This window comes from Callospermophilus lateralis, chromosome 11 (assembly GCF_048772815.1).
Source record: "Callospermophilus lateralis isolate mCalLat2 chromosome 11, mCalLat2.hap1, whole genome shotgun sequence".
NCBI classification, from domain to species: Eukaryota; Metazoa; Chordata; class Mammalia; order Rodentia; family Sciuridae; genus Callospermophilus; species Callospermophilus lateralis.
This window is the reverse complement of record NC_135315.1, coordinates 42,476,864-42,503,640: the sequence shown is the minus strand read 5'-3', so window position 1 is coordinate 42,503,640 and position 26,777 is coordinate 42,476,864. Positions and strand designations below refer to the sequence as shown.

The 26,777-nt window shown below is 45.9% G+C and overlaps 1 protein-coding gene and 1 non-coding gene across 7 annotated transcripts in view; both read left to right on the top strand.

Annotated features, from left to right (window-relative positions):
* Positions 1-5,726: 5,726 nt before the first annotated feature.
* Myo18a (myosin XVIIIA) overlaps positions 5,727-26,777 on the top strand; it is a 98,736-nt gene continuing 77,685 nt past the window's right edge. For 5 of the 6 annotated variants that reach the window (XM_076870905.1, XM_076870903.1, XM_076870906.1 and 2 more), the window contains exons 1-2: positions 5,727-5,820; positions 16,995-18,075. In XM_076870905.1, coding sequence (XP_076727020.1) covers positions 17,077-18,075 — 999 coding nt within the window. In that variant the 5' untranslated portion in view covers positions 5,727-5,820; positions 16,995-17,076. Of the gene's footprint in view, positions 5,821-14,768; positions 14,786-16,994; positions 18,076-26,777 lie in introns of those variants that run through there. The other variant, XM_076870891.1, reaches the window with a different exon arrangement.
* LOC143411046 (U6 spliceosomal RNA) lies at positions 11,657-11,759 on the top strand. The gene has a single exon (XR_013092773.1). It is a non-coding gene; the product is annotated as a U6 spliceosomal RNA (small nuclear RNA).

The window sequence follows — 26,777 nt, the reverse complement described above, 5'->3', positions numbered from 1 at the left end:
CTGGGGATTGAACCCAGGGCCTCACACATGCTAGTCCAGCGCTTTCATCCCTGGTTCCTTTTTAACCATTATTAGATGTACAAGTCAGTAGAATTCACCATGACTTACGTGAAGTACGTTCACAATGTCATATAACCATCACTTCTGTTTCTAGAAGTTTTTCATCATCCCTAACAGAAACGCTGTACCCATTAAATAATGACTCCCCATTGCTCCCTCCCACCAGCCCCCAGTGACCCCTATTCTATTTTTTTCTCTGTATGAATTTGCATAGTCTAGGTATCTCAGATAAGTAGAATCACACCATATTTGTCCTCAATGTCTGGCACCCTTCACTTAGCATGTTGTTTTCAAGGTTCATCCATGTTGTAGCATCTATCAGAATTTTATTCCTTTTTATGGCCAAATCATATCCATTGTGTTATATGCCACACTTGTTTACCCATTCATCTGTTGATGGAAGGGCTCTTTTTATATTCTTATATTTCAACTAAAGACAAGCATAAAGACATGATGTCTTAAAACATAATTTCAGAGACAACCAGACACCACGTGCTTCCCGATGAAGATGGTCTCTCACTTCTAAAGTGTTCTTGTCCCAAATATCAAATTCAGATCTGATCAGGCCTCTAGATCTATCTACCAGTTTATAGGATATTAAATAACAATATACTTTGCCATTATATGGGGAGGCAATCAGCAATATTCAGACTGTGAAAAAATATATAGCATAAATGGATTATTTTTTTTTTCTACAAATAAATTGCAGGAGGAAAAAGAAAGACTAGAAGGGAAACCTATAGATTAGAATATACTTAAAAGTCATATGGATTAATTCCAATGTGTGCATCTTTTTTAAAAAAATTATTTAGCTGTAGATGGACACAATACCTTTATTTTATTTATTTATTTATTTTTATGTGGTACCGAGGTTCGAATTCAGTGCTTCATATGTGCTAGGGAAGCACTCTGCCACTGAGCTACAACCTCAGCCCCCAACATGTGGATCTCGATTCAAACAAATTATTTCAGAAACATGTTTATGTTCAAATTATTAGAATCTGAACTTTGAAGCCGAGTGTGGTGGCACATGCCTGTAATCCCAGCGGCTCAGGAGGCTGAGATAGGAAGATCTCAAGTTCAAAGCTAGCCTCAGCAACAGCGAGGTGCTAAGCAACTCAGTGAGACCCTGTCTCTAAATAAAATACAAAATAGGGCTGGGTATGTGGCTCAGTGGCTGAGTGCCCCTGAGTTCAATACCCTATACCACCCCCCAAAAAGAATTTGAACATTTAAGTATTTTACATAAAAAAAATAATAAAATTATTGTTAATTTTTTTGAGGAGTGACAGTGGTATTGTGGTTTTATATGAAAATAGTTTTTATGTTTTAGAGATGCACAGTGAAATATTTTCAGATGAAAGAGCATGATCTCTGGGATTTACTTCACAGTTATACTGGGAGAGAGAAGTGGAGAGTTAGCTGAGAGAAGATTTCATGAGCTGATAACTATCGAACTGGTGTAATGCATACTCAAGGACTTATTATATTATATTGTTTATTTTTATATGTGTTTTAACTTCCCCAAATAAAAAAAATTAAATGTCATTTCAGGGATTTGCAACTTACTTTTGAATTAATCTTCGCTTAATACTCTAAGAATTTAGCTTTCAGTTTTCTAGAAAGCATTCTTCACCCACACTCCATGCTTCTATGAAAAGGAGTAAAAGATGATAAATTAACACATGCATTTTGAGGAACAATATTCAAAGATATGCTTTTGTCATCTGAAGAACATCAGATATGAGGGAGTTTTGTAATTCTGTGGACCTTTAAAAAAACGGTCTTACTTTCTTTCTTTTTTTTTTTGATGCTGGGGATAAAACCCAGGACCTTGTGCATACTTACAGCCCAGTCTTATTATTATTTTTTTTTTGACAATCTTTTATTATTGTTGTTGTTCCCCAGGCTGGCCTGGAACTCCTAGACTCAAGTGATTCTTCTGCCTCAGCCTCCCACGTAGCTGAGACTATAGCCCTTGCCTCCATTTTTTTTGAGGGTCATGGTATGGTAATTTACCATGCAAGAGGTATTATTTCGTGTGATTTATATTTGCTGTTCTTTATTAGCCTAATAGTAACTCTTTCCCATACATAGTATCAGCCCCCATTTCACAGATGAAGAAATGGAAGGTCAGAGAGATTAGTAATAGCTGACATTTATTTGTTAATAACTTACTGTGTTTCAAGTTCTAGGATAATTGCTTTAAGTGAATTTGCTTATTTAATCCTCTCTCAACCTTCTTAGGTAAGCACTATCATTATTCCCATTTTATAGATGATGAAATTGAGGTTTAGAGAGGCTAAGGAGCTTGCTGGCAGTTGCTAGGGCCAAGCATCCTCTCTGTGTGGTCCCAAATCCCAGGCACTCTCCATTCATCACTACCAAGATGCAGCCTAGCAAATGCTTCTGAGCAAGGATTGGAGCTCTGCTATTTATTAGCCACACTGCCTTGGGCAAATTACTTGGCTTTCCTAAACCTGATTTCTAATCTGTGAAATGGGGATAATAATAGCAGCTCCCTAATAGGGTAATTGCAGAGATTAAATGAGACAGTGTATTAAAGAGGTTAGCATAGTGTTTGACCCATACTCAAGGGTCAGTTGATGTAATTTTTTGTGGTGCTTAGAAATTGAACCTAGGGCCTAGCCCAGGCTAGATATCACTTTACCACTGCACTGCATCACTGGTCCTTTTCATTTTCTAATTTTGAGACAAGGTTTCCCTAAATTGCCCGGGTTGACCTTGAATTTGTGATCCTCTTGCCTCAGCCTCCCACCTAGCTGGGACTACAGATCTGTGCCACAGTGCTCAGTGATGTTTCTGGGGAGGCTTCTCAAAGTCAGATTGCCTTACACCTTTAGGAATCTTCTGGAAGAACTGGCCTTTCCATGACCATCTGGACTATTTCGTGTGGACACTACTCTGGATTTTTTCTGTGAGGGGGAGAGAGGTTCTTTCTTTCTTTCTTTCTCTCTCTCTCTCTTTCTTTCTCCCTCCCTCCCTCCCTCCCTCCCCCCTTTCTTCCTTCCTTCCTTCCTTCCTTCCTTTCTTTCTTTCTTTCTTTCTTTTTCTTTCTTTCTTTCTTTCTCCTCAAGATTGAACCCAGGACCTTCAGAATGGTGGGCACTGTACCACTGAGCTACATCACAAGCTCTTACTTACTTTTACTTTAATTTAGATCCAGGACTGGTATTATTCTGACCTTCCAGAAATAAAACACTAAAAACCAAGTGACCAAGAACCAGAACCACTGTGTCGGTATGGGTATTGCCCTGGTGTTTCAGTCTTGTCTGGTGTCTGGTTCCCAATTCCAGCAATAGGAGCCCTTAGGGACACTGTGTGCTACCCCAAGAGTCCTAGATGTGGACATATACAAATAAAGAGTTGTTCTCATGCCTGTTCACTTCACTTCCATGGTATAAGGAAAAGAACATGGGCTTTGGAGGCTTGAGGGGACCTAGGTTTGAATCCCAACTCTGCCACTCACAGGCTGTGTGAAAGTCACAAACTTCTCTGTGCTTCATTTTTACAGCTGTTGAGTTGGCAAAGATAATAAAGCCAATAGCCATAGACTGCAATGTGCCAGATACTGTTTGTTTTATTATTAACTATTTTTTTTTAATATTTATTTATTTATTTATTGTTAGTTCTCGGTAGACACAACATCTTTGTTTGTATGTGGTGCTGAGGATCGAACCCGGGCCGCACGCATGCCAGGTGAGCGCGCTACCGCTTGAGCCACATCCCCAGCCCCAACTATTTTTTTAATGAATGTAAGAACATATAAATTTTTTATACCTTTATTTATTTATTTATTTTTATGTGGTGTTGAGGATTGAACCCAGGGCCTCACACATGCGAGATGAGCCCTCTGCCACTGAGCCACAACCCCAGCCCCTGTACTAATTAATTTAATTTAAAAAATTAATAAACTTTATTTATTTTATTTATTTTTTAGTTGTAGTTGGACACAATACCTTTATTTCACTTATTTATTTTTTTATATGGTGCTGAGGATAGAACCCAGGGTCTCCCATGTGCAAGGCCAGCACTCTACCACTGAGCCACAACCCCAGCCCTAAACTTTATTTTAAAAGCAATATTAGGTTCACAGCAAAATTGAGTGACAAGCACAGGGTTCCTCTGCACTCTTTGTCCCCAACCTCTCCCACTGTTATCATCCTATACCAGCAACTCATGGAACATTTATTACAATCAATGAATCTACACTGACACATCATAATCACCCAAAGTCCAGAGTATATATGAGGGTTCACTCTTACTGTACATTATGGGTTTTGGCAAATATATAATGACATGTATTCACTGTTGTAGTATCATACAGAATAGTTTCACTATCCTAAAAAAATCTGTGTTCTGCCTGTAATCATCCCTTCCTCAACTCTAAACCCTGGTATCATTGATCTTTTTACTATTTCCATAGTAATCTCATCAATTTTGTCTTTTCTAGAAGGCCATATAATTGAAATCACGGAGTTTATAGTCTTTTCAAACAGGTTTCTTTTACCCAGTAATTTTAAAGTTTCTTCTGTGTCTTTTCATGACTTGGTAGCTCATTTCTTTTTCGTGCTGAGTAATATTCTGTTATCTGGATATACCAGAGCTTATTTATCTATTCACCTAATGAAGATCAACTTTGTTGGGCTGGGGTTGTGGCTCAGAGGAAGAGTGCTCTCCTAGCATGTGTGAGGTATTGGATTCAATCTTCAGCACCACATAAAAATAAAATAAAAGTATTATTTCCACATAAAAATATTAAAAAAGAAAGAAAGCTTTGTTGCTTCCAAGTTTTGGCAATCATGAATTAAGTTGTTATAAACATCATGCACAGGTTTTTGTGTGGACATAAATTTTTCAATTAATTTGGGTAAGTACCAAGGAGTGATATTGCTGGATTGTACAGTATTAAGATCTTAGGTTTTGTGAGGAACTCTATCTCAAAGTAACTGTACTATTTTGCTTGCCCATTAGCAATGAATGAGAAATCCTGCTACTTTGCAACCTCACCAGCATTTGGAATTGTAGGTGTTGAAGATTTTGACTTTTTTTTTCTTTTCTCCTCCGTGCTTGGATGGAATCCAGGACCTTGTTAAAGCCACAGGGGTATTTCAGACCAAGCCATTGTGATCCTGTTCCCACCTTGCCCTGTGAATTCCTGCAGTGCCACCTTGGAATTGGAAGACAGTACTTGATCTAGACTGAGTCATTTGGGACCACCCAGCGGGGACCTGTGTATGCCTCTGCAGAGCCACTCTGGGAAGAAGTGGCCAGAAAGACTCAGTTGCTTCTGGAAAGCACTACCCTGAACACAGGGAAGTCCAGAGCCTGCCTTGGACAGAACTTCTATACTTTCTGTAGGACCCTGGTGTTTGCTCTGGGCAGGGCCACTCCATATTTCGGACGTGTCCAGCAGCTTCCCTTGGCCAGTAGTAACAGGATCTACAGGCACAGTCTCTCGGATACGGCGACAAGGACCTCAGAGCTCACTGCGGATAGTCTCCCTGGGCAGTCCCGGGTGCCCGCATGGCCAGCATCTGGCGGCGCGCCTGAGCGCTGACGGGCAGGCCGGGTGTTTATCCCCGGAGTCGCCAGCAGGGAGCTCCCTTTCGGTTCTGCTCGCACGGTCGCGGGGGGCGGCGCTGCGCTGCGCCGCGCTGCGCTCCAGCCCCGACCGGGCCGGGGCCGTGGATGCCTGGTCTCCGCTCCTGCTGCCTGCCGGGCGGGCTCCGGCGGCCGGTGAGTGTGGGGCTGCGGGGGACGGCTGCTCGGTGGCGAGCAGGGCCCAGTGGGGAGGTGGGGCGGGCTCTGGCCGACCGACTGGCCGTGCGGCGGGCCCCGCCGCCGCCTCCTCCTCTCCTGTCCCCTGGAAGCGGCGGGCCCCGACTCCCGGCTCCTGTCCCCTGTCCCTGGCGGCGCTGCGGGGCTCGACAGCCGGGGGTGGGGGCCGACCCGGAGGGGCGGGGAGGGAAAGCACCGGCCCCTTTTGGCCAGTCTGGGGGGCGCTGGAGGCAGGACAGAGTGGCCTTACGTTTGGGGGGATTTGGGGCTTGGAGGAGTCCAGGTGGCCCAGAGCTGCGGGATGGGGGCTGCAGCCTCGGGGCTGGGGGGCTTCTCGGGGACAGGCCCAGGCCCCCAGATGGAGCAATCGAGGGAGGCGCTGAGGAAGACAGCGGGGAAGGGGAGCACCTTCACCGAGCCCTTTATCCCTCCCAGCGGCCTTCACCCTTTCACTGCCAGGCCGACAGCGGGCTCTTCTCAAAGGAGCAGCTGCTAGACAGCTGGCAAAACAATGGAGACCCCGCTTCCTGGCCCCCTCTTCTTGGGACAGAAGATGGGGGGGGGGGATGGTAGGCTTGGGGGATTAGATGGTGCAGGCGGTCCCCTGTGACTGGCTGCTCACCTCACCTTTCCCTGCAAGGGGTGGGGTGTGTGTGTGTGTGGGAAGGTCGGACAGCCTGCCCCAGGCCTCCGGGAGAGACCGCCCCGACGCCCCGCCCTGCTAACCTGTCATGCCAGTTGTTTCTCGCCAATGGAAGAGTCAGCTGCTCCCCCCATCTCATGATAGGGGGGCACAGGCAACTTGGTAGCAAGCCTAGTGAGGAGTGGGCCATGCTCCTGGCTGAGATAAGGCCTGCAGGGACACACCACACATTGGGGCTTTGTTGTGGGGGTGGAGGTGGGGTGTCACTTGGTTGCAAGGCACATGTATCCTGCTGATTAGTTAGTAAGAGTGCTGCCAGAATGAGCCAGAGATGGGGAGGAAGATAGTCTGTTTTTTAAGTGGTACTCATTTTGCCTGATCACTTGGCCAACTGTGAATGTATTTGGTGGAGGCCTCATAGTTGGTGTGTATGTGGAGAGGGCTGAAGGCTGCTTCCTGGAGGGACTCTCTTGACAAGGTCCTTCCAGTCCTCAGATGGTTCCCCAAAATGAGAATTGGGATTCTTCTCTCTTCACCTTGCCAATGACTTGGGCTCCTTTGCATGTTTTCTCATGGTGTCCCTGGCATGTCTGTGGCAAAGGAGATCATGTAAATACCCTTATGGGAGAGGGAACTGTGGCAAGCATATATGTATGTACTATTACTGTATTGAAAGGTAAGGTAAGGTCATCCAGGCGAATAAGAACAAGATCACCTTAGCAGGATACTGAATCAAGAGGATATTGAATCAGGCTGGCTTTCCTCGTGCTTACGGGATGTGGAGTCCTTTCTTGAGCAGGTTGGTGTCCTGTTGCCATAACAACAGGCATGGTCTAACATTCTCCACCCTTTCTGGTTCAGGGGCTACTTTCTATTTGGGGATTCTGAAAGTTACTCTCCTGAGGTCTCTGGCTTCCTGACAAGCCTTGCTGGCTCTTTGTCAAAGGCCTGCCACCTCTTCAGCTTCCCTTCTGTCCTTTTGTGATGAGGCTTTCCAGGAAACATCCTCCTGGTTGCTGGACATGACTTGGCTGGTTATATATAGCCTTGGGTGGAGGTATGCTTGTCCATTTGGGATTGAGGATATTTAAGTGGGGACTCAATTCCAGGGAGACAATGGCTTTGGGGTAAGCTGTTATGTTAAGGGGATTAGGGAATGAGAAGGATTGTGGCTAGGGGTAAATGGTGGGAGTGGGAGGGTCATAGGCTAGAGGTCACTTCCTTTAGGATCTTTGAACTTTGGACAGTTGATGACCAGGTGCCCAGCAGTTCTGAGTGTCTAGTTTGTTTACTCTCTCCAGACCTGGCTCAGGTGCCAGGGTGTATGCCTGAGGGTTTCCTCCCCTGCTCCAGACTCTTGTTAGAAATCATTACGTGTATTATGACCTTCCTGACTCCTACCTGTTCTCCGAGCATTCATGAGTAGTCTGGGCAACTAAGCTGTTTCCCAGAACCCCTTTCACTGGCCTTGCTTGAGGCTGCTCATTGAGGTGGGCATTAGAAGTTGGGCTTGAAAACTCTGGGGGTCCCTCAGAGGCAGGTACCTGAAGGTGGACTGGGAGGGGCAGAACTTGGGCTTAGGATCAGGGAGTTGTTGGGATTCTGGAAGCCTTGATCCTGACTTGGTGTGTCACATGTCTCCAATGCAGCTGTGGGGTGTTCTTCCTCCTTCAAACCAGAGAGGTCTGCTCCCAGTCAGCTGCCCTAGCCTTGAGTGAATGCCAAAGACAGAAATCAAAGCATCCATGTGAGCTGGGTCCTGTTGGTGGCCCTGGGCTGCAGACCTTGTCTCAGGCCTACCCTAGTTGTGGTGGGTGAAGCCAAGGGGCTGGGGCCAGGTTTAAAGATTTGAGGGGACTCACTGTGGGATATGATTGACAGATTCCCATAGGACTCAGGATAGGGGTTTTTCAGGTCTGCTTTGGGCCAGGCCCTGCGTGCTCTAAGATCTAGTACCCCACTTTGATCACCATTCCCCCCCACCCCAGCTTTACTGAGGTACCATTATCATTTTTTGAGGTAGTCTGAATTTGAGGGTAGGGTGATGCCCAGGTAGGAGCTTAGTTGGTGGAGTGGGACTTAGACCTGGTTAGTTTTCACTTCTCCCATTCACCTTTAATTTCCCTGCCCTTTGAGGAGGTAGGAATAGTGTGGTTTGTAAATTATTCACATTTCCTTGACATTTCAAACTTGAGAGTCAGGCAGCAGTTCAAGTCTGATGATTTTAATAGGGCCAAGTTCCATTTTCTCTGCCAGATACTTCATCATCACTTGCAAGGGATTATTTTTATTTTTCTCTGGTGTTCAAAAATGTTGGATGATGGGTTCAAGGTCACACAGCACATGGAAGGCAGAGCAGGATGAGAACCTGCAGTTTGTAGTAGAGTGCAATACCTATGCAGCAAAGGCTTGGGGCCATGTGCCTGCTCTCGCAGGCATGCCTACCCTATGGTTGGAATAGCGGAGTCTAGAGAGGAGATGCCACTTGCTCAAGGTCACACAGAAGGGGGCGTGTGGCAAGGGGAGCATAGCGGAACTGGTCTGCGGGCAGGCCCCGTTTTGGACCCGGGTTAGTACTTTCTCTCCCCGCACAAGTTCTGTCGGGGCTGGCACGTTGCTGCGTCCCAAGTGAGACCCTATCGCGGCAAAAGGCGCCACGGGGCTGCGGCTGTGGCTGCGCCTGCCAGGCCGACGGAAAATGCTAAGGGCTGCCGGGCTCCCGGGCTCCCAGGCTCCCGCGCTGCGGCGGGCGGGCCAGCTGATGTCATGCGAGAAGCGTGCATTTGGAGCAGGGTGCACACCTGGAGCCAGATAAGCTCCGTGTGACCTGGAGGTGAGTCACGCGGCGCTGCGGAGCTCAGCAGAACCAGCGGGATCAGCGCGGCGGCGGTGACTGGCCGCTCTCTGGGGCCGCGCGGCGGGCCGGGCCAGGTGTTGCGGGACACCTCTGAGCCGAGGCTGCGATCTCCGGTGCGGGCTTGGGACAAGATAGGGGCCTCGGGCTGTAGGGAGCCGCCGCTCTAGGAGGTCAGAGGCCAAGGGAGAGAGGTCGGCTCTCCTGGGAAACTATTTCCTTTGTATGTATTTATGAGGGTGGTCTGCCGGTGGGAGGTGGGGAACCGACCTAAGTATTCACCCACAGCAGCCAATCCTGGGTGCCCCTGTCTGCCCCTGTCCTGGGAAGCTAATGTTATAGTTTCCATTTCCTGGGGTTTCTGCTTTGCCAGCTGCAGGGTGACCCATTTAAATCTGTCCCTACTTAAAGCCATAAGATACCAGTAAAGTCTCTTTTATCCAGGTCCCCTAAGTCACTGAATTCAACTTTTAAGACAGGAAGGTATTACTCTGCATTAAGAAATGACAAAATCATAGAATTTGGAGGGAAATGGATGGCATTAGAGCAGATTATGCTAAGTGAAGCCAGCCAATCCCTTAAAAACAAATGCCAAATGTCTTCTTTGATATAAGGAGAGTAGCTAAGAACAGAGTAGGGACAAAGAGCATGAGAAGAAGATTAACATTAAACAGGGATGGGAGGTGGGAGGGAAAGGGAGAGAGAAGGGAAATTGCATGTAAATGGAAGGAGACCCTCAGGGGTATACAAAATTACATACAAGAGGAAGTGAGGGGAAAGGAGGAAAAATATAAGGGGGAGAAATGAATTACAGTAGAGGGGGTAGAGAGAGAAGAGGGGAGGGGAGGGGGGAGGGGGGATAGTAGAGGATAGGAAAGGCAGCAGAATACAACAGACACCAGAATGGCAATATGTAAATCAATTGTTGTGCAAATGATGTGATTCTGCAATCTGTATATGGGGTAAAAATGGGAGCGCATATCCCACTTGAATCAAAGTGTGAAATATGATATATCAAGAACTATGTAATGTTTTGAACAACCTACAATAAAAATTAATTAAAAAAAAAAAAAAAAAAGACAGGAAGGCAACTTTAAATTGATCCTTGTAAACCCTGTTTACAACTGTAATGCGAATGGATTGCTTGCCACTCTATCAGAACTACACTTTTTGTTTTGTTTTTTTTAAATCTTTAAAGTTAGGAAAGTAACATGGGGGGGTGGGTAGTTGAATCATTAGGAAATGTATTCAGTGGAAAACTTAAGTGTAACTTTTCCCATTGCCACCTACTCCCCAGGGACAACCAGATACATTTTTTCCTGGGTGGAGGGGGTTGAGGGTGGATACTAGGGATTGAATCTAGGGGCTCTTTACCACTGAGATACATCTCCAGTCATTATTATTATTATCATCATCATCATCATCATCATCATCATCATTATTTTAAGACAAGTTCTCATTAAGTTGCTTAGGACCTTATTAAGTTGCTGAGGCTGGCCTTGAACTTGCCATCCTCTTGTCTCAGCCTCCTGAGCCACTGAGACTATTAGTGTGCATTGTACTTGGCCCCAGACTAATTTTTAAAAGCTCGTTTTTTTTTTGTGTGTGTGTGTGTGTGTATATGTATGTGTGTGTAATATTTACCTATTTATTACTAAATACATTATTTTAAAATATTTAATGTAAATATTCAACATCTTTTTTTGTAAGAAATAAAGAGCCTACAGAAAGAAGAAAAATCACACATAATTCCATACTCAGAGCCTCTAGGCTTAAATTTACACACACACACACACTCCTACCTGCTTAATATTCTCGTTTAAAAACTTAAAACCATATAGATGAAACACAAATCTGCTTTGACTATTCTAAAATCCCAATCTTTTCCCCAGAGCATATATTTTTCTGACTATGTAAATATTGTATGTAATATACCTGTGTATTATTCATACCCTCATATATAGTTTAAAAAACTTTTTCTATCTTGCTTTCTGTCTATCTTGCTTTCCTCATTTAACAAGATAGTATAGAATTTTTCTAGGTCAGGGTATACAAATCTACCTCATTCTTTTTAATAACTGCCTAGTTATTTTATAATTTAATTATTTCCATAGTGATTCATATTTATATGTATAGATTTGTAATTATAAACAATTCTGCAAAGATTAGTCTAGTTTATTGTGTGACTATATCTATAGATGACCTATAGAGTTGTGGAATTGTCCAAAGGTTATGAATGAACATAAATGTTTCCATAGGCATCACCAACTTATCCTCCTAAAAATTTATTCAAATGTCTGCTTTGGCAGCATGTACACTAACATTGGAAGAATATAGGTAAGATTAGGCTGGCCCCTGTGCAAGGATTACACACAAATTCATGAAGTATCCCATATTTTATAGTATAGACCAACTGGCCTTTCTGCTGCAGTGATGTATATGTCACACCAGTTTGTACTCCTACCAACATATATGAGCATTCCTGCTTCCCATCTCATAATGTTTTCCATCTTGATAGTTTTTATTGAACTGATAGATGAAAAGCAGTATATAACTATGGCTGTTACTGAGGCTGAATACCTGTTCATTTGTGTTGGCTATTTGTATTTCTGCATCTATGAATTGGCTCTCTGTATCCTCCACAGTAGCTATAGGGAGCTGTGGACTCAAACATACGATAGAGTTTGTCCGAGTGCTCACTTGGTTGCCTTTACTTCTTTGGGCTTTGTTTTCCACATAAAAGGGGTTGAACTTATTTTAGTCATATTTGTGCTGATAGTCACTTGTACACTCTCTTATCCTCTTCATCATCTCATTTAGGTTGGAAGAATGTACCACTCTTGAAAGCTTACCATGGGCTAGGCATTGTACATGTCATGCTTAAATATGCCATACATATGTGTGTGTTTAAAATTTAATTCCTGCTCCTTATGTGATAGATGCTATTATCTCTGTTTTATTTTATAGATAGTGAAACCAGGCATACAGTGGCCTGAAGTGATTTGCCCAGGGCTTCATAGGTATTAACTCAGATTTGTTCTCAGTTTTGTGAACTGACATCCAAAGCCTCTGAGCTCTTTCACTAGGCTTACTTACCTTTACATCCCTTGTATTTAGTAGCTTCTTGATAGATACATTTTTAAAAATTTCTTACATACATGACAGTAGTGGAATGCATTACATTCATAATTATCCATTCACAGCACAATTTTTTCATAACTCTGTATAAAAAAAGAGATAGATACATTTAAAAAAATATTTATTTTTTAGGTGTAGTTGGACACAATGCCTTTATTTATCTAACCCAGGGCCTTGCATGTGCTAGGCGAGTGCTCTACCACTGAGCTACAATCTCAGTCCCTAGACACATATTTTTTCTAATATTTTATCACAAAGATCTGCAAACATTTAGAAAAGTTAAAAGAATTTTACAGTCAACACCTCCCTACGTCATAAATTCAACAATTGGCATTTTCCCATCCTTGCTTACCATATTTTTATCCCTTGATTGATCTACCAAGCTATCTTAAATTTTTGACATATCTCAAAGTAAATTGCAGCCATTGGTATACTTTACTCCACATCTTTTAGCCTATGTATCATTAACTAGAGTTCAATATTTGTTTACAATTTTTTCTTTTGAGTAAATACTTGTGTTCAATAAAATGCACAAATCTAACATACACTGTTTGATGACAGTTGACAAATATATAGATTTGTCATCTCAAGTCCCTATGAACATTCAGGACATGAACATCACTCTAGGAGTTCCCGAATGCCCTTTTTCATACATTCTCCCATTCCCCCAACCCCAGGATAATCATTGCTTTGATTTTTTTTAACTATAGGTTAATTTTGCCTGTATTAGAGCTTTATATAAATAGAATCATACCAATATGCATTGTCAACAGCTTCTTCCCCACTTGCTTCAGATAATGTTTTTGAGATTTGTCCCTGTTATTGTGCTTATCAGCAGTTGTTTCTTTTTTGTTGCTAAGTAGCATTCCATTTTGCGTCAACATGTAAACTATTTATCCACTTTTGTGGATGGACAGGTAGATGCATGTTTGAATTGAACAGTCCTTGCCTTCAAGATGCTCACAATTTCAAAGTGATAAAGCAGCTGAGTTGACATATTGTATTTTGTTTTTAAAATAGAAGGGTCAAGATAATTTAGGCAGATGTCTGAATTTACATATGTACCTTTCTTCCACTTAAAGTTAGGAAAGGCTGGGGCTGGGGTAGTGGCTCAGTAGTAGAGTGCTTGTCTAGCATGCATGAGGCACTGGGTTCCATGCTCAACACTGCATAAATAAATAAAATAAAGGAATTGTGTCCATCTACAACTTTAAAAAAAATTTTTAAAAAAGTTAGGAAAAGCTTCCTGGAGTGAACTATTAAGTTTTCTTCACCGGTGTGAAGTGAGAGGGAGGGAGAGGAAGAAGAGGTGGATAGAAAATGTAGCCTGGAATGGGGATAAGGTAGATGTTGGTTTCGGAGCTGCTGAAGGCCTTGGGCCCAAGGACAGGTGATGTTCACAAATTCAAGGTTTACAAGAACACGGTGGAGCCCAGCTCTCTAGTGAAATGAGGGCTGAGGAGTATGGGAACAGCAAATCTGATCTTGGAAGGGAAACCTGCAGGCAGTCAGGTAGCTCCAGATATGTGGCTCAGGAAAAAACAGTCCACACTCAGGCCTGGCAAAAAGGGGAATGGCAGTGGGGAAGAGGTGCCTTTGGGAGCTGTGCAGGTAACAATGGCTGGATAGGGATGGTGGGTAAGGTCTGACATGTTTCAATCTCTGAAGCCCTGAGGGTTAGGATGACAGGGGTGACTTTGACAGAAAGTTAATAACTAACCTATGTCCACATTGGATAGTTGGAATTTTAGAGCTGGAAGAGGCCTAGATCATCTGGTTCAACCTTGAGCAAAGTGACAGGCCCAAGGTCCCCCCAACTGTGATTTCTTGGCAGATTCAGGCCTAGATATCAGATCTCCTCAAATTTCTAGCCAGCACCATTCCTTGTCCTGCTGCTATGACTGACGCTCTGTTTTTCCTGCCTGCTGCAATGACATGAGGGGCAAGTTTTTGCAGAGACAGGAATTTGCATGAACTTTCTTTTAAGGGACTTTTCTAGCTCAAAGACTCTAGAATTCTGGGGGCTGTTTTCCGTTGAGAGTGCCCAGCTACCTAACCTCCAGCCAAGAGCCAGAATTAGGTAAGGTTTGTAGAGTATCAGTGGCTTATTGGGATAGAGTACTATAGGCAGGTAGGTTCTTTGTGATTGGACTAAGGCTAAAATACTCTTGTTAGTCCACAAGGATTTTTTTTTTCTTCCTTCATATCCCCCACAGGTACCCCTGGAGCCATCTTCTAGACCAGTCAAGATGTTGTGGGTAGTGACCTGCCAAAGATCCCTTGTCTTGGTATATAAGGTCTATGCTACATTTCTATCAACATTCAGAAGAGAGACTCCTCTGTCAAAAGTAGTGCCCTGAAGGGGTTAGGGCTGGGGCTCCGCGGTAGTGCACTTGCCTGGCGTGTATGAGACACTGGGTTTGATTCTCAGCACTGTATATAAATAAATAAAATTAAAATAAAGGTCTATCAACAACTTAAAAAAAAGTAAATCCCTGAAGAAAGGATTCTGTCTGTCAGGTACTCCCTGGCTCCCACCAAGTCCAGACCCAGCTGGCCAATACTGCTCCTGGCTATATGCCTTTTGGACTTTAGATTTCCTGTCTTCCAAATCCCAGTGTTCACCGAGCATTTAGAACTAACAAGTCCAGAGGGAACTTTGTTTTACTAAGTTGAAACTGAGGTGAGAGAGAGCGAGAGAGCGAGAGCGAGAGAGAGAGAGAGAGAGAGAGAGAGAGAGAGAGAGAGGCTCTTGCTATGCCCACAAGGAGCTAGTGACCTGGTCATATTTCCTACCTCTTTGGACATGCTCTACACTAAAGATTTCTCCAGAATTGCACTGTCAAATCTAAGAGCTGCTAGCCCAAGGAAGTTGTTGAATACTTAAGATGTGGTTCATCTGAATTGAAATATGCTTTAAGTATAAAATACACAGTGAGTTTCAAAGACTTAATATGGAAAATAGAATGTAAAAAAACTGTCAATATTTTATATAACTTACATGTTGAGATGTCAATATTTGGATATATTGTATTAAACAGGATATATTATTAACGTTAATTTAACCTTTTTTTAGTATACATAACTGACCTTGCTATGTTACCCAGGCTGGCCTTGAACTCACAATCTTCTTGCTTCAGCTTCCCAAGTAGCTAGAATTATAGGCATGTACCACCATGCCTAGCCTAACTTTACCTGTTTGTTTTTATCTTTTTAATATGGCTACTAGGAGATTTTAAAATTACATATATTACGTGAATTGTCTTATGGACAGCATTGCTCTAGAGTGAAGATGTGTTGGTCTGCTAGGAACCACAAGGGTCAGGGTGTTGTGCAGCGAGGGAACAATTAGCCAGTGCTAACTGGGGGCCTTAGGAGTTTCTGGAGGGAAGACCCTCTTAGTGGAATGGATATCCTGGAGGGCCCAGCTTGGTTGTGGGGATGGCTACGCAGAGAGAAAATACCTGTCCAGGGCCCGGCAAGAGGCCATTGCTGGAAGGGTAAGTTCATAGATCCTCTGTCTGGAACTCAGAGTGGGAAGCTTTCATGGAGACAGAAAAAATTACAGTTAATTTCTACTTAGATGACATGGCCTATTTCTACTTCTTGTTCCTTGCTGGTTAGAACAAGAAAGGCTCTCTCAATTCTACCTCCACCAGGTTTTTCTCAGTTCTGCCCCCAAAGAGGTGCACGTGAGAGTAAGGGTAGGTTGATGCCTTTAGTATACACATCCTGGAGCTGGGGTTTTCTCTCAGGCGGCCACAACTTTCTTCCTGAAGCTATATTTAGGTGTTGGTCTAGGGAAAAGGATGTGAGTTTTTCAGGATCCTGTTTATCCAGCAGACCCCACACCACCCCCACCCCGCAGCTGTCTGTCCTCTGTTTGGTCTGGAATTTCCCCTTCCTTCCCTCCCTGCTTCACTTCGGGCATCCAGGTCATAGAAAGGATGTATTGGCCCCTGAAACTCAGCATTGCCACTTATTAACTGGGTGGCATCTAACATATCCTTAACTTTCTAAGCTCCATTTTTCTCATTCGTAAAGTGGAGATAATGGCACATAACTTGCAGAAATGTTATGAGGGTCAAGAGAAAGTCATTACATAAAGGTTGGATCCCAAGGTCTTCTGGGTGTCAGTGACTAAGTCTGCTGCTGTAGGGGACATAGGAAGGAGCCTGGTAGCATGTGATGTCCGTTGCTCTGGCAGACATGGCTGAAGGAGGTGATGGCAAAGAGCCCCTTTCCTTTGCCTTTTTTGCTTGAATTTTCAATCAGATTAAAGATGGCTTGACGTTTACTCTTGCTCGCAGGTCAGGTCTTTCCAGGTATACCTAAGCCTTGGTCTAAATAATTAAATCAACTGTTAAAATATTGTATAAAGCGGAGTACCTGATACATCATTAGCACTCAGTGAGGGGTAGTTGGTCATATCTTGACTACAGATGCAGGAAAAGACTGCTGGAATAATCTTTTTTCCCTCTGTGTTTCTGTTTACAGCAGCAAGGTGGGGGTCCAAAGGTCCTGTGCTGAGCACCCATAATCCACTGGGGGTGCCACCCAAAAAAAACAAAACCCTACCATGTTTAACTTAATGAAAAAAGATAAGGACAAAGATGGCGGGAGGAAGGAGAAGAAGGAGAAAAAGGAGAAGAAAGAGCGGATGTCAGCAGCAGAGCTGCGGAGCCTGGAAGAGATGAGTCTCCGCCGTGGATTCTTCAACCTGAACCGCTCCTCCAAGCGTGAATCCAAGACTCGCTTGGAAATCTCCAACCCCATCCCCATCAAGGTGGCCAGTGGGTCTGACCTGCACCTGACTGACATTGACTCTGACAGCAACCGGGGCAGCATCATCCTAGACTCGGGCCACTTAAGCACAGCCAGCTCCAGCGATGACCTCAAGGGTGAGGAAGGCAGCTTCAGGGGCTCCGTGCTGCAGCGGGCAGCCAAGTTTGGCTCGCTGGCCAAGCAGAACTCACAGATGATTGTCAAGCGCTTCTCTTTTTCCCAGCGAAGTCGGGATGAGAGCGCCTCAGAAACCTCAACCCCCTCAGAGCACTCTGCAGCCCCATCACCACAGGTGGAGATAAGGACACTAGAGGGACAACTGTTGCAGCATTCTGGCCCAGGCATCCCTCGAGCAGGACACCGTTCTCGAGTCCCTGAGCTGGTGACTAAAAGGTTCCCAGTTGACCTGAGACTTCCCCCAGTGGTGCCTCCACCACCCCCTGCCCCCAGGGAACTGGAACTGCAAAGAAGGCCCACCGGAGACTTTGGTTTCTCCCTGAGGCGTACCACCATGCTGGATCGTGGCCCTGAGGGCCAGGCCTATCGCCGGGTGGTTCACTTTGCTGAACCTGGTGCTGGTACCAAGGACCTGGCTCTTGGGTTGGTGCCAGGAGACCGACTGGTGGAGATTAATGGGCACAATGTGGAGAACAAGTCCAGAGATGAGATTGTGGAGATGATCCGACAGTCTGGGGACAGTGTGCGGCTTAAGGTTCAGCCCATCCCAGAGCTCAGCGAGTTGAGCCGGAGCTGGTTGCGGAGTGGCGACGGACACCGCAGGGAGCCAGCCGATGTGAGTTCTTCCCTGAGTACCAGGGGTGAGCAGGGATCTGGGATGTGGGCATTTCATGCAATTGTACTTAGGCAGATGACTGAGAGTGCCCAAGAGCTGTGGTCAGACCCTAGACAGCACAGAAGTTGGAGGATTGTATCATTCCCTGGGCCTGTAGGGAGAAGTAACATCAGGAGAGGGTGTCCCATGCCAGATGCTTACTATAGGATTCATACCTTTGTCTCTGTACCTTGTCAAGCAGCTAAGTACAACTCCTCAAAGGTTCATTGTGATAGAGTTTTCAATAGTTCCTCCAAGCCTCATGGTTTGATGTTTTCCTCTAGCGTTCTGTTGGATTGACTTGATTGAATTCAGCATAATGCCTTTCTCAAGGGTGTCAGGCAAGAACAGGTTCTGCCTAAACTTTAGCTGTATCCCTGGAGCCCTCAAGAGAGGTTTTTGTTGGTTGGTAAAATTGCCATGTCAGTGTTCAGTTTCATGATATGAAAAAGGGTTAGTTTTGGTCACCCTATGTCCTGAGCCCTAAATTGGGACATGTAGGCTAACATGTGCTACTTTAAGATATGAGAGACAATATGGACACTAAAAGATAGGAATTCCATGTTTATTTAGATTTTGGAGATAAAAGAAAAATGACAAATGATTTCAAATTAGGGCTGAACATTTGGGGTGAAGAGCTGTGTGTACAGAGGAAGTCAGCTGGGAACCTTTTAGTCACCAGCTCTGGGGAAGATGACCTTCTCCAGGGCCTCTTTGTGCTCCTGAGTAGGCAAGGTATTAAATACCAAGTGAGATCTCAGAGTAGCAGGACAAGATCATGGAGGCCCTTGTAAACCATGGTTGGAGTTAGATTTTATCCCACTGAAGTGGGACCATCGAAGAATTTGAAATAGAGGAGTGATTGGGTGTGATTTATAAAGGCTGCAAGAATTTTTATTACTCTCCCGGAAATAAAAAGGATGACTCTGGGAAATCAACAGAAATCAAACCTCCAGAGATAATGTATCCTGACTATCCCTGAGATCCCTAACTGTGATCCTGCCCACGCAAAACTACAGAGGAAGGCATGAGAGCAGAGATTTAGATCAGAGGAATGGGCAGGTCTCCATGGGGAACTAAGACCTCTAACCCCAGTGGTCTTTTGATGGGCCAGGGGGAGGGGTGACATAGTTTGGAATATCCTGCCTGAAAATAGCATATCCTTCTCTCCCTGTTGTGGGTTTTAGGACTGACCAGATCTGGGCCTTGCAGCCTGACCAGTGCACAGCTGGCTGGGACCTTTCAGCACTAAGTGGCCAGCCAGATTTGTCAAAGTCAAAAAGAAGAGGAAGTGCTAAGGAAGCAGGCAGAGTCCAGCTCCAAGCTTTCTCCCAGGGAGAGGAAATGGACATTCAGAATGGCTGTTCAACCTGACAGTATATTGGGCCCAGAGTGGCAGGGTCATACTCTGGCAGAACACACTGAACTTGGGTTCTAGGTCTTCCTTTACCCTGGGGCTAGTTGGGTTTAGGTAGCTTTGTGGTCAGGGTGAGTAGTGAGTGAGAAGGAGCTTGTGTAGAATCCAGGGGAAGGCCTGACTCATTCATTCTGAAAGCATACATTGAGCTCTTGCTGCATGTTAGCTGGCAAGTTAGACTGAACTCAGGGAACTAAGACTTCGAGGAGGAAGACAAGGGCCTTCCCTTGTCTTCCCCCTCGAAGTCTTAGTTCCCTGAGTTCTTTATTTTTAAAACCAAAGGTTGTAATGCATTGCTATGTCTCTACTTTCTCCCAGGCCAAGATTGCTTTTAACAGATGGAATTTTCTTCTTAAAGCATAAATCCCCCTGGGTGTTGTCTCTAGCTCCCTGCTGAACCACAGCAAGGCCTCTGTGGGGCTCCAGGCTTGACATCTCAGATGCCATTTAGTTCTCTCTCTGTAGCCCAGGGATCATCCTGGCATCTCACATTTCCTAGCCACTTTTCCTTTCTGACTAGCTGCTGCTGTCCCATCCCTGGGGAGGTGGATGGTTTAGCGTTGGAGGCGCCGGTGGAATCCATGTTACAGCTGGTATCCCTGAAACACTGGCTTGCTCTCGCCCCAAGGGGCAAGCCCAGCTGTTACCCGGAGGACTTCTTCCCTAGGCCTCAGCTTGGCAGATCTGGCAGCAGACACAGTAGAAAACTCCATCCCATGTGTCTTCCTGGAGCTATCTGGCAGTACAAGACACACAGGACTGAAAAAAACCCTTTCCCCACCTGGGTTTTGGTGGGGACTTGAGCCCCAAGCAGACAGAAGCAGAGCCTCAGCATTTCTAGCTTTCTGCGACAGACTTCATGAGCTGGAACAGAATAGCGGCAGAGATGGCAGCTCTTCTATGGCCCTCAGCCTCTATCTCTTTCTCTTCCTCCCACTCCGATTCCTGCTACTTTTCTTGGCATCCTTTCTAATCTCGGTTCTGCACCAAGAAAAGAATTTTCTCAGGGCTGGGGCTGTAGCTCAGTGGTAGAATATTTGCCTAGCATGTGTGAGGCGCTGGGTTTGATCTTCAGCACGACATAAAAATAAATTAATTAAATAAATAAAAGTGTTGTGTCCATCAAAAATCTAAAAAAATAAAAACTAAAAAAAAAAAAAAAATACAAAGAAAGAAAGAAAAGAGTCTTCTCACCTCTAGGCTCCTGGTCAGGGTACCCTGATGATGGGAGCCCTACAGGGATAACTTCTGGTGGCCACCCTGCCCATCAGGCAATTCATCAACTGTGTCCACTTGTTGTCTATCCCCAGAGAGCTCCGAGGGAGCTGACCAACTATCTGTTCTCTCTGACACACAGAGGGCGGCCAGGGCCCCACGGCTCCTCTCTGTAGCCTGTTCCAAAGGCCCCAGGGAGACATAACCCTTCACCCTGGAGTGTGCAGAATGCTTGGCTCACACTTTCTTCATGTGTCCCTGTAGCCACTTGATGAGGTTCCATGGGAAGTAGGGGTAAGGCACAATGATAGGATAGATTTAGGACCTGACAAATTCTGAGAGAAGCAGTTCTTTTTTCTGCCTTCTCTCCTTCCATCTACCTACCCACAACAGGCTTCACGTACAGTGTTGGGAATGGTCAGCAAAAGCTGCCATCTGCATAGGAGTTGAGTGATAGGAGTCAGGAGGAAGTGGAAGACTGTGATAGACCCATGCCAAGGCCTCAAGGTTGGAGAAAGAAGGACATGTTTGGGGAGCAAGGCATATTTTGGGAAGGTCAGTGAATGCTGACAGAAGCAGCAAGAGAGAGAAGCAAAGGCTACCTAGGTCCCTGTGAGTTTTGCTGAGGAGTGTGAACTTTAACCCAGGGGCCTCAAAGCCATTCCAATCAGTAGGGAGTAACAGGAAAAGAGTTTAGAAAATCTCTCTGTCAGCTTCTGGAGAATGCTTGAGGACATAGCAGGGGTCACCATAGGGAGGGCTAGTTGGGAGGCCTTTGAAGTAATCCTTGGAGAGCAGATGGAGGCCTCAACATGGGAAGAAGCGGCAGGAATGAACAGAAGTATTTGACTCTGTGAACCAAGGCAGGCACTTAGTCTTGGTGACTGACTGAGTGATAAGGGGTCAAGTCCGCTGCTAGCTTGGTGCAGACATGCTCCTTCTTTCCTTGATTCCTCAGAGAAAGTTTCTGTGGGGGCACCTATGTTTGCTAATTGCCAAGTGTTCCCTGAGTCTGGTGAGGTCAGGGGAGGTGTTGGTAAAGATAAGGATCATAAAACTTAATCAGATCAAAAGTGCTTCCTCCAGTTAGTTCCATGAGTCTGGATGGGAAAGTTAAGTCCCACAGTCTGGGCTGGGAACTAGGGACTGGGAGAGAAGGAGGCTGGCCCCTCTGGTTTGTGAAGCGGGCCTTTACAAAGTCCTATGCTTATCCTCAGTGGGCCCATCCTAGGGGACAAGCAAATTGTCAGGGAGTATAGGATGTTTTTTCTGGAAACATCAGAAAAGACTGTCCACCTAAACCCTGGTCCATGTGGTTGTCCCTTCCATAAAGAGCCAAAGGAGCCAGCCTGCATGGGCATTCTCCCTGAAAGCAGTGTCTTTCTGGTTTTGAGAATGGGAGGAGTCAGGGGGTTTTAAAGAAGACCATGACTTCCTCCCAGACAAGCCAAGTTTCTGAAATCTCTGATGTGATTGCTTCTTCTCATGGAGCATGGGGTTTGTAGTCAAGGACTCAGGTTCTTTAAAGCTCCTTGTCCACCTAAACTACCTCCACCCTCAGGAGAGGTTGGGAAGAAGCAGACTTTAGTGGAAAGAACATGGGCTTTGAGGCCCAGAGGACCTGGTTTGTGTTTTACCTAAGTTAACTTTTCTGAGCCTCCACATACTCATTTCCTCAATAAACAGTTAATGAAGTCTGCTTATGGACCAGGCACTGTGCTGGGCTCTGGGGGATTAAATGAACAAAATGTGATCTTTCCTTGAGGAAGCACAGGACTAAGTAAGACCTGCAACCAGGCACATAGATGCTATTAGAGAAATCTGTGCAAGTGCACAGTGGGGCAGGAAGGAGGAAATAGCAGTACTACCCTGGGGGAAAGGGTGGCAATTAGGGGAGACCTCCTAGGGGAGGTGACCCGTCATCCTTATAAAATGGACTTATTTTTTTCCTCCCAGAGTTTGAGAAGGTTAAATTCGAGAAGGATGCACACTCATGTCCTATTTCTGAGGATAGAATTGAGGCTAACAGGAAAGACTTCTGTGTATCATATTTTGTGTGCTTTACTTAAGTATGTTTATGTAGTAGGTGAGATCACTATGTGAGACTTTGGCAGGTGGTATCTTAGAAAGAGCAGGACTCTTTCCCCTGCCCAGCCATCCAAGGAAGTTAATTTTGGGCTTCCTGATACTCTCCTGTCCTTGTCCAAAGAGGACCTGTTGCTTTTGTCTTAACTTTCTCTTTTAGCTCTATCCTTTAAGATAGTCAACTGAAGGAAGAGAGGAAATTCTGGGTGTTCCCTTTCCTTTTCTAGCTTTCTGGAGCCCAGCAGGCTTGGTCATGGGTGGCCCTGTAGGATGGAGATTGGCCCTGTAGGGTTGCCTGAATCTGAGAGAAGCTTAGGAGAGCCTCCCTGCTGGCTGTTGTGGAAGCCTGCGCCCCTGGGTGAAAATGGTATGAACCACATCTGCCTTGTCCCCAAGGTTCCTGGGTGCTTGCTGTCCGTGGGAATTGCAGGATTCAAAGGACAGGCTGGAAAATGTTCTGCTTCCAGTTCTGCCAGGCCGACTTCTGCGCACCAAGCTTTCCTAGAGGCTTCTGGTGGTGGCAGAGCTGCTGGGTACTGCCCAGGCTCAGTGTTCTAGAATGCTTCTGTTCCTAATTTTACTTCAAATGATCCTTAGAGGGCTTTTTTTGTTTTGTTTTTGTTTTAAACAGGAAATTTTTATTTCATTTTGTGCCAAAGCTTCAGGCACCTCTGGCATCAGAGAGTCTTGCAATGTGAGAGTTATGGCTTGGGGGCTCAGTGTGGAACCCAAACTAAGTCCTCATGGTAATGTGGAGCCGGTGGGAAGGTGTCAAGGGGGCAAGAAGTGGTGGCTGGAAGGTCTCTGGGACCATTTGGGGGGTTATCTATCCAGGATTAGTGGAGCACATGGGACCAGCAGGGTAAAGCAGTGGGCTAGGTCATTTCTGTTCTGCCAGGTCCCCTTTTTCTGTCCTTGAAGGCACTATTCTGCCTTCTTTCCATTGAGATGGTAGACAAATAGCAGTCCCAGAGTGTCCTGGCCACATAGCCTGTGGGTGGTGGGCACAGTGCCCAGGCCACATTGAACTGGGTGTGGGTACATGTCCTGGTCACTGGATATTTTTGCAGGCTCAGCTAGGAGCCCTGGCAAGGGGTCAGGGTCTTAAAGGTAGCTTTCTTTGGCCCCCTCCAGCCTGCCCTGATATCTCCCAGCTACCCTGCCCTCTGCCCTCTGCTTCCTTCTAATCTCTCTTATTTACATTGAAATGGTTCTGGAAAATACCAGATAGGCAAACACCCTGACTGGGGGTGGCTGAGGAGTGGGGTGAAGGGGAGTGTGTGGCGGGTGGGAACACAAGTATTTTAAAAATGCTGCAAATCTCTACAGCGTTTCCCAGAAACCACAAGCACGCGTTCTGCCTGCCAGCAGGGTTCCCGCCACCCCACTGCACTGAGCTGCTAGACTGTCCTCACTTTGGCCCAGGGTGGAAGGCAGCATCTGGGGTGGCAATGGGGTCCCATAACCCAGATGGGGTGGGGGCTCCCCTGCTGCCCAGGCAGGCTGCTTGGTGCCTGCGTTGTCAGTCTGGGCAGCGATATGGATGTGCCCCAGGCATCCGGATGCACTGTAGGCACCGAGTATGCCAATCAGGCACTGTGAAGGAATGGTGTTTAACAGTCCCCTGCCCCCTGCTGTGCAGTTTTAGGGGGGCAGCCAACTCTAGAGTCCTGCATGGTGTTTGGCAACAGCTTCTTTTCTGTTAAATACAGGGGACAGTGTCAGCAAAGCTTATTTTTTCAGTTGTTGGCTCTGGTTTGGTTGGGAAACTATTTCCTTAGACCTAGGTCACCACTCTGGCTCCCTTAATCTCCTGCCATATGTCCCTCAGAATCAGGGCATGGTGTTCTGCCCTGGCGCAGCTCAGCCCCTGCACTTTCCATAGACTCTGGCCAGGGAAGATTGTAGAGGGTTCTCCATGTGGTGCCCAGCACAGCGGGTGCTCCTGGGTGGCATTTAATGGCCTGGTTAAGATTCTACTGAGAAGTACCTTGAGGGAAGAAGGCATGGCAAGTAATGGAAGGTGAGATTCATGGCATGCATTCACTGGGTGTCAGGCACTGCTCTAGATGTTTCACATAACTCATTTAATTTTCCCAATAATCCTTTGCATTAGATATTATAATAATCTGTTTCACAGATGAGAAAACTGGACTACCACCAATGATTGTATAATGGGTTAAGGTTAAGCAAGTTGTATAAGGTTGCATAGCTATTAAGTGACTTATTAGGATTTGAACTCAGGCCATTGACTCTTAATTAGTGTGCTAGAGCATACAAGAAAGCATTATGTGACTAGCCTTACAAATCTCCTATCCAGCACAGACCTGGGCCCTTCTGATACCTGCTGCCTGTGATACTAGAAGACTCTTCATCTAGTCTTCCTTCTAGAAGGAAGGGGAAGCCAGGGATGACTGGCCTCTCTTGCTCTGTGGACAGTGTCCAGAAGACTGTGACTGGTGCTTTCAGTGTCTCCTGAGGGTCAGTCAGAGGAAGTGAACCCAAGTGGCAGCAGGCAGTTTAATCTGGTGGGGGCTAAGAAATGAAGGAAAGGATGGCTGAGGGAAACTTCAAGAAGGGATGAGACAGCTGCTTTGACAGGTTTGCTGTTGTCCCCCAGGGGTGGAGAAGGGACACACAGTTGGTTCTTATGCAGCTTCTTTGCTGGATCCTAGATCCAGCAGGCAGGGGAACACTGGCTCCCTCACCTTTTGTTGCCCATACTGGCATGCTAGTACTGATCTCCATAGCATTTGGGGTGGCTGGATCCCCATAGTGTCACTTCTGAACAGGAACACTGCCTAAGACTGTGCACTGTTGTTCTGTGTGCATTGTGGGAAAAAGGTGGAGGAGTAAGGTTGGCCAAGGGTCTAACAGGTGGTGGGTGTGTAACCCAGAGTTCTCATCAGCTTCCATGGTGGAGACCTGACACTCACTCTTGTTGATAGTGCCTTTCCCTGCCTACATGCTTACGCATGCACATTGGCCCCAATTTGAATGTCACTTCCTCAAGGAAGCCTTCCCGGATCCTCTCAGACCTTATATGAGTTCCTCATCCTGGCAGCACCCATCCTTCTCCTTCATAGCACCTATCAAGTTCTGATTGATTAGTTATCTAATGTTATTAACACTTCATGAGAGCAGCAGATATTTGTTGAAGGAAAGATGATTCTCAAACTGTGAACTGGTTGCCCATTCTCTCTGTCTAGTCTTCCTTGTTTATTTCAGTTTTGGTTATTAGAACCCTCTCCTCTGACAGGCCCTGGTGACGGTCTGCAGTACATTACCATGTCCTGCCTCCACCCACTAGCTCTGTCTCTTCTGTGCTTGGGGACTTGGCACAAAGGAGTGCGGGAGAGTGGGTTCCATAAGCATCCAGGAGCAGAGGCCTGGGGAAGGCACCAGCTTTGGTGAGAAGGAGCTTCAGGGTTACATGGGGGCCGTAAAGTATCCCATCCAGGGGACCTGAAGGAATGTGCCTGTCTGGCCATAGGTCTCTGAGGGTTGGAATGTGGCCCTGTAGGGCTCAAGGCTTCCTCTTCCCTCCTGCTGCTTTCCCTGGACTGCCTTCCTGCCAGAATGTCAGTAGACTGGGAATTTTCACGACAAAGATCTTTCCCAGTCAGAGCACAACAAATTCCAGCTGGAGCCTGGGGACAGCTCCCACATGGGTAGGGGCCACCAGAGAGGGTAGGACTGGTGCTAGGGCAGCTGGAACTGCTCTGCTCTGGGGGCCCAGCATAGATTCCATTTCCTACTGGGAGACACAAACATCTCTCTCCCTCTTGGGCTTCTGGCACTAAAGGGCTCAAGAGAAGAAGTGGGAGGACTTGGAGATGAGAGACTTCACCTCTCGGAGCAGAGAAGTGGCTGGCCATTTCCCACAAGGCCTCATTTCCTCCAGTCCATTGGTGATTCAGGAAGGGGAGTTGCCTCAGATTCCATC